At 35.5% G+C, this 12,959-nt stretch overlaps 2 protein-coding genes and 1 pseudogene across 2 annotated transcripts; 2 read left to right on the top strand and 1 right to left on the bottom strand.

Annotated features, from left to right (window-relative positions):
* Positions 1–1,259: 1,259 nt before the first annotated feature.
* LOC110693083 lies at positions 1,260–5,796 on the bottom strand (annotated as a pseudogene).
* A 1,882-nt stretch (positions 5,797–7,678) lies between these two features.
* LOC110693081 (probable inorganic phosphate transporter 1-3) lies at positions 7,679–11,354 on the top strand. Its single transcript, XM_021870209.1, has 2 exons — positions 7,679–7,717; positions 8,247–11,354. Exon 2 carries the CDS (start codon positions 8,331–8,333, stop codon positions 9,918–9,920), a length of 1,590 nt encoding a protein of 529 aa, XP_021725901.1. The 5' UTR covers positions 7,679–7,717; positions 8,247–8,330; the 3' UTR covers positions 9,921–11,354.
* LOC110693114 (probable inorganic phosphate transporter 1-3) lies at positions 10,839–11,833 on the top strand. Its single transcript, XM_021870237.1, has 3 exons — positions 10,839–10,847; positions 10,930–11,007; positions 11,309–11,833. Exons 1-3 carry the CDS (start codon positions 10,839–10,841, stop codon positions 11,831–11,833), a joined length of 612 nt encoding a protein of 203 aa, XP_021725929.1.
* Positions 11,834–12,959: the final 1,126 nt, after the last annotated feature.

The following is a 12,959-nucleotide window of genomic DNA, read 5'->3' as shown; positions in this document are numbered from 1 at the left end:
CTAGGAGAAGGAAATAAAGGGCCAGAAAATGAGAAAATGCCTATAGAGAAACCTGTGAAAGATTCTTCTCAAAAGACAACAGATTTGAAAGGTAAAATTTTAAAATGTACATATTTATTACATACAAAGTTCATTTTTGATCTGCATAATATATAATGTTCAAAAAAGTTAATTATTTCAAATAAAATATGATATATAGCAGGGCAAAAGGAAGATATGCCAAAGGCAACCCAGAAAGAAACTAAAGGTAAAATGTTCATTTATATTGTAATAATAAACATTTTACATTCTTTTCCATAAATGATCATTTAAAATTTATCATTTGATCATTTAACATGCAGCAGAAATGGCAGATGATTATTATGAAATTGAGGATGAGACTTATCTAATATCTGAGGATTTGGATAGTGCACGTGTAAATGATGATCAAGCTCCATCATCTCAAAAGAGTGAACAATCAAGCCAAAGGAAAACAAGATACAAAACAGTAGCAAGAAAAAACAAAAAATAAAACCCCTATAGTGCCAAGTACAAGAGTTACAAGAAGCCAAGGTTAACATTATACTTTGTATTTAATGTTAAATAGAAAATATTTATCTTTACTAACAAAAAGTTTAAAAACACAATAGATGTTTTGTTAGATGAATCTACTAATGAAGGCCAAAAGGAAGAAACTGCTGAACCTGCTGAAGTATCCCACAAAAAAGGTGTGCAAAGAAGAATTTCTCCAAGGAAATCTCCAGCACCTACTCCAATAAAACAAATGGCAGGTGCCCCTGCTGAATATGTTCAACCACCTATTAGAAAAATGGCAGGTGCTCCTGCTGAATATATTCAACCACCTATTAGAAAAATGGTTGGTGCTCCTGCTGAGAAAGTTGTGGAACAACAAGGAAAAAAGGGTAAATGTTTAATTGATTAAAAGTTTGTTATGTTTTAATTAATTTAATATTTGTATGTAATATATAAAACTTTAAAATTATATAGGAGGGAAAAAGAGACCTACAGGACAATTGCAGAAAACTTCTAAGGTTGCTGGCAAAAGAAAAGCAGGTATACAATGATTTGTGGTAAAAGTTCAATTTCAATGTATAGAATGATCATATATAAAAACTATATTGTTCATTTTGTCATTTGATTTAAATTTCATTTAAATACATGGCTAATCATATATAATGACTTTTATATTCATGTCAATTTTCAGCTGCCAAAAAAATGTTGGAAAAAGAAAAAAAATCAAGAAGTGCCATATATGATGAACCATCTCAAGATCCTTCTGACAGTGGTGATGACAGTGAAGAATCTGTCTATAAAGCTGAAAAAGAATCTGTTAGTGAGGAAGATGATGAATTGGAGGATGAGGAGGAGGAGGTTGAAATTAAGCCAAAGAAGAAAAAAGCAAAGAAAGGAGGAGAAGGTGGTGAAGCCAAAGGCTGAAAAGAAGGTGCAAGAGTTGGTTGTGTATAAGTCAGAAGGTGAAGATAAGAAAAAAAAAGAAAGCAAAAACTGAAATAATTGAGGCAGATGAAGTTGAAGAAATTGATGAAGAACAGTTTCAAGAAGAGAAAGCATCAACAAAAATAAAACCCCTATAGTGCCAAGTACAAGAGAAATTGATGAAGAACAGTTTCAAGAACAATCAACCTCTGCCCTCGCATTCAATGAATTTTGACAACTTGTTACCAACTTGACAAATTTCCTTAGTGTTTGTGACCTCCACACACTTGTAGCCACAACATTAGTTCTCAAAGTTGGTTCTTCAATACCATGACTACACATAGCAGCCTTTGTCCAGCGTTTCATTATGTACTCTTGTGGAATTTTACGAACACAATGCAAATGATATACTCGTAGAGAATGAGAGCAAAGCAAACCAGTTTCACTAAAGAACATGCAAGTGCAAAGATTGCATGTGTTTCTTTATTAAAAACAACTTCATGTTTAACAATGTCCTTCCCAGGATGCCAAAGATGATACGAATATTCAGGAAAATGCAAACCAGAATCTCGATGATCATATGCAATACCTTTGATGAACTGCTCTTCAAAAAGCACATAAGCCTGAATAGTATATATAGTTCTTGCATGAACTAAAATCCCAATGTTAGCAAAAGCTAAATGTCTATTTCCCCTCAAATTATTGTAATCTATACAACCTTCTTTGCTCCTCCACTCAGAAACAACATCTAGAAAAACATGATAAAAGTCACATAGACCTTGTGTCTTATTAAGTCTATGAGAAACTGACTTATTAGTAGTTTCACTACGTTGAGAAGATAGAATACCACCAGACCAAAACTTCTTAGAATAAGCTGGACACCACATCTCCTTTATTTTGTACAAATCACACAACCAATCATCATTTGCACAATTATATTTCACCAACATTCTGTGAAGCAGAAATGAACATTTATCATTTCAATAAAGAACATAAAGTAATTGCATGAACATTTATATAAATATAAATGTTCATATTTAAACACAAAATTTAAATAACCATAAAGATGTACAGATTCCATATAATAATAGAATGACAAATGATCAAATTAAAACAACTAATGTACATATATGAATAATAAAATGATCATATTTTAAAAAAAAAAAAAAAAAAAAAAAAATTAGGATCTTAATTACTCACATTGATGAACAAATGAATCAACTAATGGAACACCAGATGGAAGAACAGCTTCACAATCTCGATCAAAATCAACAGTAGAAGAATCATCCATCACGAAAAACGCAGAAATTAGATGAAATAAAATTGAAGAGAGAGAAAAAATAAGAACAAAATCAATTGAAGAGAGAGAAAATAAATGTTTAAAATGATATACATATACAAAGCTTGAGTAAAAAGAAAAGAAATAAAAAAAAAGAAAATTTAAAAACTAGCCAAAAATGGCAGGAAAAAAAAGGGAAAGAAAAAAAAAAAAAGAATCATCAAAGTCAAAAACGCAGCAAAACGACGCCCGTGGGGAGGTGGGGTGCAGGTAGAGGAAGCTACACAGGGGACTAGTGTAAAAATTGTAAATTTTTATCGGTGCTCAAAGTTATATATAAACGATAGATTAAGAAATATCAAGATAGTAAAAAAACATTCTTTGGAGTTTGTTTTGGCGTTAAATAGGCCCATTAGTAGAATAAAAATTTATTGGCTGGTTATGGAGTATTACTAGTAAAATTACTTTTGATGGTTTATTTACAATTAATTTTCTCATAGCTAATAAATCTTACTGGTATAATCTAAGCTTTACCTCTCAAAAAAAAAAAAAAAAAAAAAAATTTGTAAACGCGGAAATTAATTGTTGTTGCACATTATTTGGGTAACGTCAAATTAGCAGATTCAAATTTGTGTTTTACATAACAATTAAAAAAAAGGCCAATTAGCAATAACACTTACAAAAAATAGAAAAAGTATAGTGCTAGATAACATGATTACTCTCCTTGTATTGTTATTTATTTTTAAATAAAAATTTTTTAGAGTAAGAAATAGCTTAAGTGGTTAGAGTCTCATCATCGCCCGTAGAATATACAACAACGTATTAGATTTAGTCCGATATTGATATTTTTACATTTTAGTTCTCTAGTGATATAAAATACCAAATTCTCTTTATTAAAAGTTAATTTAAGATATTAGTTTAAACTCCTAAAAAAAAAGAGAGAGAGAGAGAGAGAGAGAGAGAGAGAGAGAGAGAGAGAAAGAGAGAGAGAGGAGAGAGAGAGAGAGAGAGAGAGAGAGAGAGAGAGAGAGAGAGAGAGAGAGAAGAGAGAGAGAGAGAGAGAGAGAGGAATGAAGTTATACAGGATATTAAAGAGTAGTTGATCACTTGATATGAAAATTTACTAAAAAAATTTAGTGGTCTTCCAAAAAAATTTGTGAAAATAAGAAATAGAAGGCGTTTTGAATTTCCCAAACACCTTATTTTATCAAAGTGAGGCTAATACAAAACGCTAACAACAAAAACCATGCTAAGATGTACACCAAATTAATTGAATCAATAATTTGTAAAGAGAAAAAGCCCCAAAATGAAGCAAATTAATTTGAATCAATAGGTATGTTAAGAAATTACAAAGCATTAGCTTAGTTGATCATTCAGTTTTACTAGTTTTCAAACTATCACTTTGTAGTAATTTTCAGCGTTGTCAACATCAACTTCTCCAGCCAATTCTTCAAGAGATTTACCCATTGGTTCAGGAATCATAAAAGTACATAGCATACCCATGAAGTTGATCACACCAAGAATGATGAGGGACTTCTTCTTGCCTATACCCGACGGATAGTTATGACTTCTCTTACTCGGGTCCTCCTCTTGGGAGGCGTAGAGGAATCCGAAGGCTCCTATTATAGCCCGGCCTTCCCTGCTGCAGCTGATATACCGTGGCACGTGGATCTGAGCCTAGCAGGGAATATCTCAGCTGGTACAACGAAGGTGGTTGCAATTAGGACCAAAGTTGGCAAAGAAGAAGGTTAGGCCGTATAAAATGAGGAAGCCTATACGGTGGTCCTTTGAGTTCCAATGGTCATAGGGAAAGGCAATGGCAAACATGAAAATTGTCATGAAAAGAATCCGATCATCTGAATCCACCATCGTCCAATTACATCTATGAAAGCGGACCAGTGAACCAGTATCCAGGGACGGTTCCACACAGAGCGATTCAAGGTTGAAAATCTCGCTATTAGGTAAACCTCCGTTTATAGCACTCATCTCATCTGTTGGTGGATCCAACCCACGGAGAAGTAAAGATCCTTTGAAAAAGGTTTTTGACTGTAAAATGCAATGTCGAGTAAGAACCAAGTACTGGTGGTGCCTAGTAGGCGGATACCATACCGGCTAGCAAATTCACGTGAAAGTAACCCGAACTTATGCCTCTCACTTCGTACTAGCCTCTCAACCCTCTCTTCCTCCGCATCTAGATGAACATTGAGGACTTTCGACATATCTTCAGCAGCTTGTCTAGGGTTCTTTGCTACCAAAGCGGTGTACCTAGCAGTCTCAGGCATCTGCATACGCCAATAGTATGTAAGGGAAGCAGGAAAGGCTCCGAACATCAAGACAATTCGCCAAATGTAGTCGGCTTCCCGAGGGATAGACGCCACAGGGTCTACATTAAAGGGGGGAGGTTTAAATTTCCTTTCAAAGGCGGCCGAAACAATTAAGGCCACAATCCCACCGGCTAAGATACCCATACCTTGCATTGCAAAAACCGCGGCAATAAATGTCCCACGAGTCTTCTTGTTAGCATATTCAGACATGATAGTAGCCGAAAGAGGGTATTCCCCTCCAACACCAAACCCAAGCCAGAATCGAAAAAAAACAAAGACAAGCCATTACACCCTTGGCAGTCTTCCCAAAGGAAAGTCCCGAAGCAAAAGACGAAAAGATCATCAAAATCAATGTTACACCATACACCTTTTTTCTTCCCATATGATCACCAAGCCAACCAAAGAAAAGCTGCCCAAATAATGTACCAAAAAGCGCGGCACCATTCACAGCAACTGCAACATTGATAGGCAAGTTCCCTGGGTGCTCCGCGCCAGGTACTGTGTAGTACAAACGTCCGAGCAGCCTCGCTATCATTGAGATGCAGAACAAGTCATATGCGTCCGTAAAGATCCCATACCAGCAATCGCAATGGCCTTGAAATGGTACCATTGTGTTCGGGCCACATCTAGCGCGTTAAGCACTTGCAACTGCCCTTCTAACATGACTGAATAATTAAAATTACTATGTAATAATAATGATCAAGGTTATTTCAGCAGCCTCCTAATAATCTAATGTTTGATCTTGACATAATACTATACTTTCATTCAATTTATTAAACTAACAAGAATAATGTTACATTTCTGGACAATACCTAACTAGAATTGAAGGGTCAAGCAAATAAAATTCTGTAAATGTGGAAAAATCAGGGAAATAAGTGAATGATCAAACCTGATAAATGTAGCAGGAACGGTATTAATTAATTAGTCGCCGCGATACGAAAGGACAGAAATAGAAAATAAGCAAGAAGAAGAAGAAGGTGGTATGATTCAGGTCAATACATGCTACAATAATACTGCTTGTTCTGCTATGTTTCAGGTCAATGCTACATACAGCTTGAAATAGAATTTTTTTTTTTAAATTATTATATTTAATTTATTTTTTGGGTATGAGTAGAATTATAAGACTTTAAGTCTACAATGTAATTTAAATTTAATATAATATCTTTTGGTTAAAAGTTTTTCTTTGCCGCCCTCAAATCTTCAATATTTACTTTAACAATTGGTTATATAGTGTTACAAAAGACATTGATGTAAATTGGTTAGATCGGTATTATTTTCCACATTTAAAAAAGAATAAAAATACTAAATACTAAGCGAGTTCATAAATCGTAACAAAATATTTAATTATTTGTTTTGCTAAACTAATTTGTAGCCTTAGACTCAAATCAAAAGTGATGCTAACACGTTGTTACGGAATCCTTTAACAACAACTCAATCAAATGTTGTTGGAGTTTAATTCTTCGTATTTGCCAGCACGTTTGCAGCATATGATTGCGTTTTTGTGCTTCATTATTCATGCTTTCATTCAAATTAAATGACTTTCTATTTTTGGGGCCTATTGACTGGGCCACTGGCGGCATATTAAGGATTCATGGTCCAATAACAATAAAGATTGGACCTAATAGATGGGTTTCAAAGCCCAATCATGGTCCAAGCCCAGCCACCATAATAAATCCCAAACTACGTTTAAATTTGCCTTCAACAATAAATTTATGATACAATTGCATTAATAAAAGAAGTGACAACTGAGCGGGCCGGATTGAGCTTTGGGCTGGAAATTATGTGCCCAAACCTACCTAAATTGACTGGGCCATGCAAGTTTTTCAGGCTGGGCCAATAAATCATCTAAAATTGCATAAAAATGCGTTTCCAAGCCCGTCCAAAAAAATTATGAATTTAGTCAGGCCCGACCTAATTTTGGGCCGAAAAAAAACTCCCAAAAAGCCGCCTATATTCAGGCCGTGCTAACTTTGGTCAGCTCTAATCAATAATTTTATAAGTTTATGTTGGTCAAATATATTGTTATTCTCCCTCTTTTATCATAGTGGAATGAAAAAAAAAAAAAAAAAACTTATGAACTTGTGTAACATAAACAACACTCGTACAAAACATATTTATTATTATTATTATTATTATTATTATTATTATTATTATTATTACAAGAGAAGATCCCTACTACATCGAAATCTTACACGGTTTAAACCAAATTACATACAAACTACAAAGTACATAATTTCTCAAAGAAGAGAGTTGTAATTTGTAAAGCCCTTGCAAGTGTTGGGCTTTATAACATAAATCAAATTATAAAATTTGATTACATAAAGTGGATACCAACTAAAGAGAACTAGAAAATGATACAAGAAATTAATTACTAGTTTAACAGATAAAAGATGCCATACTTGAATTGAACTCATCAAACAATGCAAGCATGCATGGTTGGACAATACTAGTTGAAGAATCGTATATTAAAAAAAAACTTACACTATTTATACTTTTAATTTTGATATATTTGACTAATTGAGATTAAGTATATTCTTAAAAGATTACGGAGAGGATTCCAATCCGGAAGAATGTGTAAACATGATTTCCATATAAATATTCGTCTTTGTTCCCTCCATTTTCCTTCACAAAAACAAATATTCTCTTCTACTTGAGCTTCTTCCTTCATAACGCACAGGTTGGTGAATTTTTCTCTTTAATATTTTTGTCCACTTTTATACATCATACCATACATTTCTTCCATATTGAATAATGTTACAATACTTTAGGGTTTATGTGAGTCCATTATTGTTGGAATCAAACTATAGTAGTTAGATATAAAACAAATAATTATATACTCTATTTATTATCAATTGGTTTATAATGGACATATATCATGCATAGGCTTAACTTGCATAGTTGCATATTGCATATGTTTTAGACTCTTCTACGACTAAAGTGTAGCCTGTTTGTATGACCAATAAAGCTCAATATAAAAAGTCCTCTAAAATAATATTGTTCATTCTTTCAAAAAAATAAAAATAAAATAATTGTTCATTAGTATACTGAAATATTGCTTTATGTATTTTGTTATACTATATGCCATCATTGCAAAATTTCTAAATTAATATATCCTTTTCGATGTTTCAAGCTTTAATAATTTTATTACAAAAATTAAGTATTCATTCAGGTTTTTAATACACAAATATGATTGTTTTACCTTGCAGGGCGTAGATGAAGGTAGAAAGATAAAATAAGAAAAGAAAAATTGAAAAAAAGAAGAAAAGAAGAAAAGAAAAAGAGAGCATATCATGGCGAAGGGACAACAATTAGAAGTGCTAAATGCACTTGACGTTGCAAAGACGCAATGGTACCACTTCACAGCAATTGTGATTGCTGGTATGGGATTCTTTACAGATGCATATGACCTGTTTTGCATCTCTTTGTTGACCAAGCTTCTTGGTCGTATTTACTATGACACTCCGGGATCTGGTAAGCCAGGAGCATTGCCTATCAATGTCTCTGCTGCTGTTAGTGGAGTTGCTCTTTGTGGTACCCTAGCTGGCCAACTCTTCTTCGGTTGGCTCGGAGACAAGATGGGGAGGAAGAAGGTGTATGGTATCACCTTGGTTATGATGGTTGCAATGTCTATTGCCTCTGGTCTCTCCTTTGGGAGCTCTGCCAAGGGTGTTATGACAACACTTTGCTTCTTTCGCTTCTGGCTTGGATTTGGTGTTGGAGGAGATTACCCTCTATCTGCAACAATCATGTCTGAGTATGCTAACAAGAAGACTCGTGGAAGTTTCATCGCTGCTGTCTTTGCTATGCAAGGCATGGGTATCTTGGCCGGTGGTATTGTCTCTCTAATTGTTTCATCCGCATTTGAGGCCAAATTCAAGCCTCCCCCATTCAAAGTCAACGCTATTGCCTCCCTCCCACCAGAGAGCGACTACATTTGGCGTATTGTCTTGATGTTCGGGGCCATACCTGCTGCCACAACATACTATTGGCGTATGCAGATGCCTGAGACTGCCAGGTACACCGCTCTTGTGGCTAAGGATGCTAAGCAAGCAGCTTCAGACATGTCCAAAGTCCTAAAGGTTCAGATTGATGCAGAGGAGGAAAAGGTTGACAAAATAGCAAAGAGTGAGAGGAACCAATTTGGGTTGTTCACTAAAGAATTTGCTAGACAATACGGTGTTCGCCTTCTAGGAACCACCAGTACATGGTTCTTACTCGACATTGCATTTTACAGTCAAAACCTTTTCCAAAAAGATCTTTTTAGCTCCATCGGTTGGATCCCACCAGCAGCAGATATGAATGCAATCAGGGAGGTGTATATGGTAGCAAGAGCTCAAACATTGATCGCCCTATGTGGAACCGTCCCCGGCTATTGGTTCACTGTCGCTTTCATAGACGTCATTGGACGTTGGTGGATTCAGATGATGGGATTCTTTTTCATGACTGTTTTCATGTTTGCCATTGCCTTCCCCTACAAATATTGGCAACAAAAGGAGAACCGTATCGGGTTCATTATTATGTATGGGCTAACCTTCTTCTTTGCCAACTTTGGTCCTAATGCCACAACCTTCGTGGTTCCCGCAGAAGTCTTCCCGGCTAGGTTGAGATCTACTTGCCATGGTATATCTGCAGCAACTGGAAAAGCCGGGGCTATAGTAGGAGCCTTTGGATTTGTGTACGCCTCGCAAGAAAAGGATCCGGCTAAGAGAGATCATGGTTATCCCGCCGGTATTGGGAAGAGTAAGTCTCTTATCGTGCTCGGTGTCATCAACTTTATTGGTATGCTTTGCACTTTAATGGTTCCCGAATCTAAGGGTAAGTCACTTGAAGAATTAGCTGGCGAGGTTGAGGTCGATGACGACCGCAGAGGATCCGCTTGATTAACATTGCGGTGAATTGGAGCTGTTGCCTACTTCTTAATTATCAGTTGTTCGGCTCCAATATTTCTCTTGTTTGCTACTTCAGTTGCTTTAATACCTTCCTGTTGGTTATATCCCTTTACAACCAACCTAGCCTTATTTCTTACAATTGTACCATATTCATCAAGTTTGTTTCGAAAGACCCATTTTAAACCTATGACCTTTTTATCTAGTGGCTTAGGTTCAAGATGCCATACCTGATTTCTTTTGAATTCATTAAGTTCCTCTTGCATGGCTATAATCCAGTCAGGGTCTTCTAAGGCTTCTTTATGGTTGCAAGGTTCCAAAGTAGATAGAAAAGCATTGAAGGCACAGAAGTTCCTCATTTGCGATCTAGTCTGAGTTCCTTCGCATAAGTCACTAATAATTTTGTCCAGTGGGTGTGACTTTTGGTGCTTCCAAGGTTTGGGCTGGAAGGTTTGGATAGTAACTATTCTTATTTTCTGAGCCAGTTGCTTCTTCTTCAGTGATTTCCTCTTGTGTTATTGGTTCCTCGGCAGGTTCTTCAATCTGAGGTTGTTCTATCGAAGGAACTTCAGTCAGTATGTCGAGTTCCTTCTCCGGATTTTCATGATTTTCATTTACTCGAGTTGGCTGCTTATTTGGAATTATTGCATCTTCTTCTTGTTCTTGAGAACGTACTAGACCAATTTCAAAGTCATAGTCCTCATGTTCCTGTGTACATGGAAGTGGATTAGTTTCATCAAATATAACATGCACACTTTCCTCAACACACATAGTACGTTTATTGTAAACTCTATACGCTTTACTGTTAGTAGCATATCCAAGAAATACGGCTTCATCACTTCTTTCATCAAATTTCCCTATGTTTCTTTTACCATTATTATGCACAAAACATTTACAACCGAATGCTCTAAGATGAGATATGTTCGGTTTTCTGCCTTTCATCAGTTCATAGGGTGTCTTATTTAATATAGGCCTTAGCATGACACGATTTATAATATAACAGGCTGTATTCACGGCTTCTGCCCAGAAGTTCCTTGGAAGATCGCTGGCTATTAACATGGTTCGAGCCATGTCTTCTAAGGTTTTATTCTTCCTTTCCACAACTCCATTTTGCTGTGGAGTCCTTGGAGCTGAGAAATTATGACTTAAGCCTTGTTCCCTGCATAAATCATCAAATTTAAAATTCTCAAATCCAGTGCCATGATCGGATCTAAGGTGTATCAGTTGATGACCTGTGGACTTTTGAATTCTCCTGGAAAATGTAACAAACTCGTCAAAAGTCTCATCCTTACTAGACATAAAAATAACCCATGTAAATCTAGAATAATCATCAACAATTACTAAGACGTACTTCTTTCCACTTCTACTTTGAATTCTCATAGGACCACATAAATCCATATGAATTTATTGTCGCTTTCATAGACGTCATTGGACGTTGGTGGATTCAGATGATGGGATTCTTTTTCATGACTGTTTTCATGTTTGCCATTGCCTTCCCCTACAAATATTGGCAACAAAAGGAGAACCGTATCGGGTTCATTATTATGTATGGGCTAACCTTCTTCTTTGCCAACTTTGGTCCTAATGCCACAACCTTCGTGGTTCCCGCAGAAGTCTTCCCGGCTAGGTTGAGATCTACTTGCCATGGTATATCTGCAGCAACTGGAAAAGCCGGGGCTATAGTAGGAGCCTTTGGATTTGTGTACGCCTCGCAAGAAAAGGATCCGGCTAAGAGAGATCATGGTTATCCCGCCGGTATTGGGAAGAGTAAGTCTCTTATCGTGCTCGGTGTCATCAACTTTATTGGTATGCTTTGCACTTTAATGGTTCCCGAATCTAAGGGTAAGTCACTTGAAGAATTAGCTGGCGAGGTTGAGGTCGATGACGACCGCAGAGGATCCGCTTGATTTATCTTACAACGACTTGGAGTTTTTTTAATTCTTATTTAATCAAGACATATTGAAATTTTTTTGATTTTTTGTACTACTTGTTTTTGTTATTTGTAATGAATACCAATGATTAGTTGGGATTTGATCTCGCTTGTTATTTGTACTTAAGCTGCTACTAAAAGTAGCTTATAAATCATGAATGCAATGAAAATTTTAATAAATTAATTAAAAAGTACGCACTTCGTATTCTTTATTAGTACTTGATAGAACAATGTATACTACAAGAGGGGGGGTGAATTGTAGTGTATGTAGACTATGGTAAATTTTGCGGAATTAAATCTACTACTAAGAGAAAAGACACTGAGATAGGCAATGAATAAATTCACTATGTAAAAATGATTTACAATCACTAATACGTTGCCTAGACTCAAGTTCCGTGAGGAACTCAAGTTACCCAACTGTGATCCCTCAATCACAGTTTCTCACACTTTGTGATTCTACTCCGAATCACTTGTACAGTGTAAACAACTCTCTCAAGTCTCACACTTTACAACTCTCACAACCCAAACCCAATTACACAATGATTACAAGTATTTCCTAAAGAACTTAAGAGACTAAGGATGGAAGAAACTTCTCTTTTAAACACTTTGAAACTCTATGCTCAGAATACTTAAGATTGTTTTTCCACACTTTCAAAACTTAACGTTGATCTGTTTTTATAAGGAGTTAAACCAAGCTTCCATCAAGTTCCCACTTCCCCCTTAATCCCACGTTCTCTTTGACTGAGAAGTTGGGATGTAGGCAGAGGAAATTTAGGAACATGATTTCCTTAGCTTGACTCCCAAGTTCAACGTTCTCCTTAATACTAGGAGCCAGTATTTACCAAGTCAAAAAAAATCAGTTATTCAAAAAGATAATTATTTAATAAAAAAGATATTTATTTATTTATTAATTAAAAGATAAATAATTAATTAATTTAAAACTTATCTTTTTAAATTAATGAATTATTTATTTATTTATAAAATCTTTTTAAATCTTTTTCAAAACTGATTTTTATCACTTCCTTAAATTAAGGGTTTTGAAAACCGTTTTAAAACTTTCGTTTAAAACTTTCTGAGTCAATAGTCAAGTTCCTTCGGGAACT

This window comes from Chenopodium quinoa, unplaced genomic scaffold, assembly GCF_001683475.1.
Source record: "Chenopodium quinoa cultivar QQ74 unplaced genomic scaffold, ASM168347v1, whole genome shotgun sequence".
NCBI lineage: Eukaryota > Viridiplantae > Streptophyta > Magnoliopsida > Caryophyllales > Amaranthaceae > Chenopodium > Chenopodium quinoa.
This window is presented reverse-complemented; position numbering and strand designations above follow the sequence as displayed.

Bases quoted from the DNA above. Each gene is read 5' to 3' on its own strand.
- LOC110693081 (XM_021870209.1), top strand. From the start codon at position 8,331: ATGGCGAAGGGACAACAATTAGAAGTGCTAAATGCACTTGACGTTGCA.
- LOC110693114 (XM_021870237.1), top strand. The intron at 11,008-11,308 runs GTTTTATTCTTC...GAATTCTCATAG, and splicing joins TTCGAGCCATGTCTTCTAAG to GACCACATAAATCCATATGA.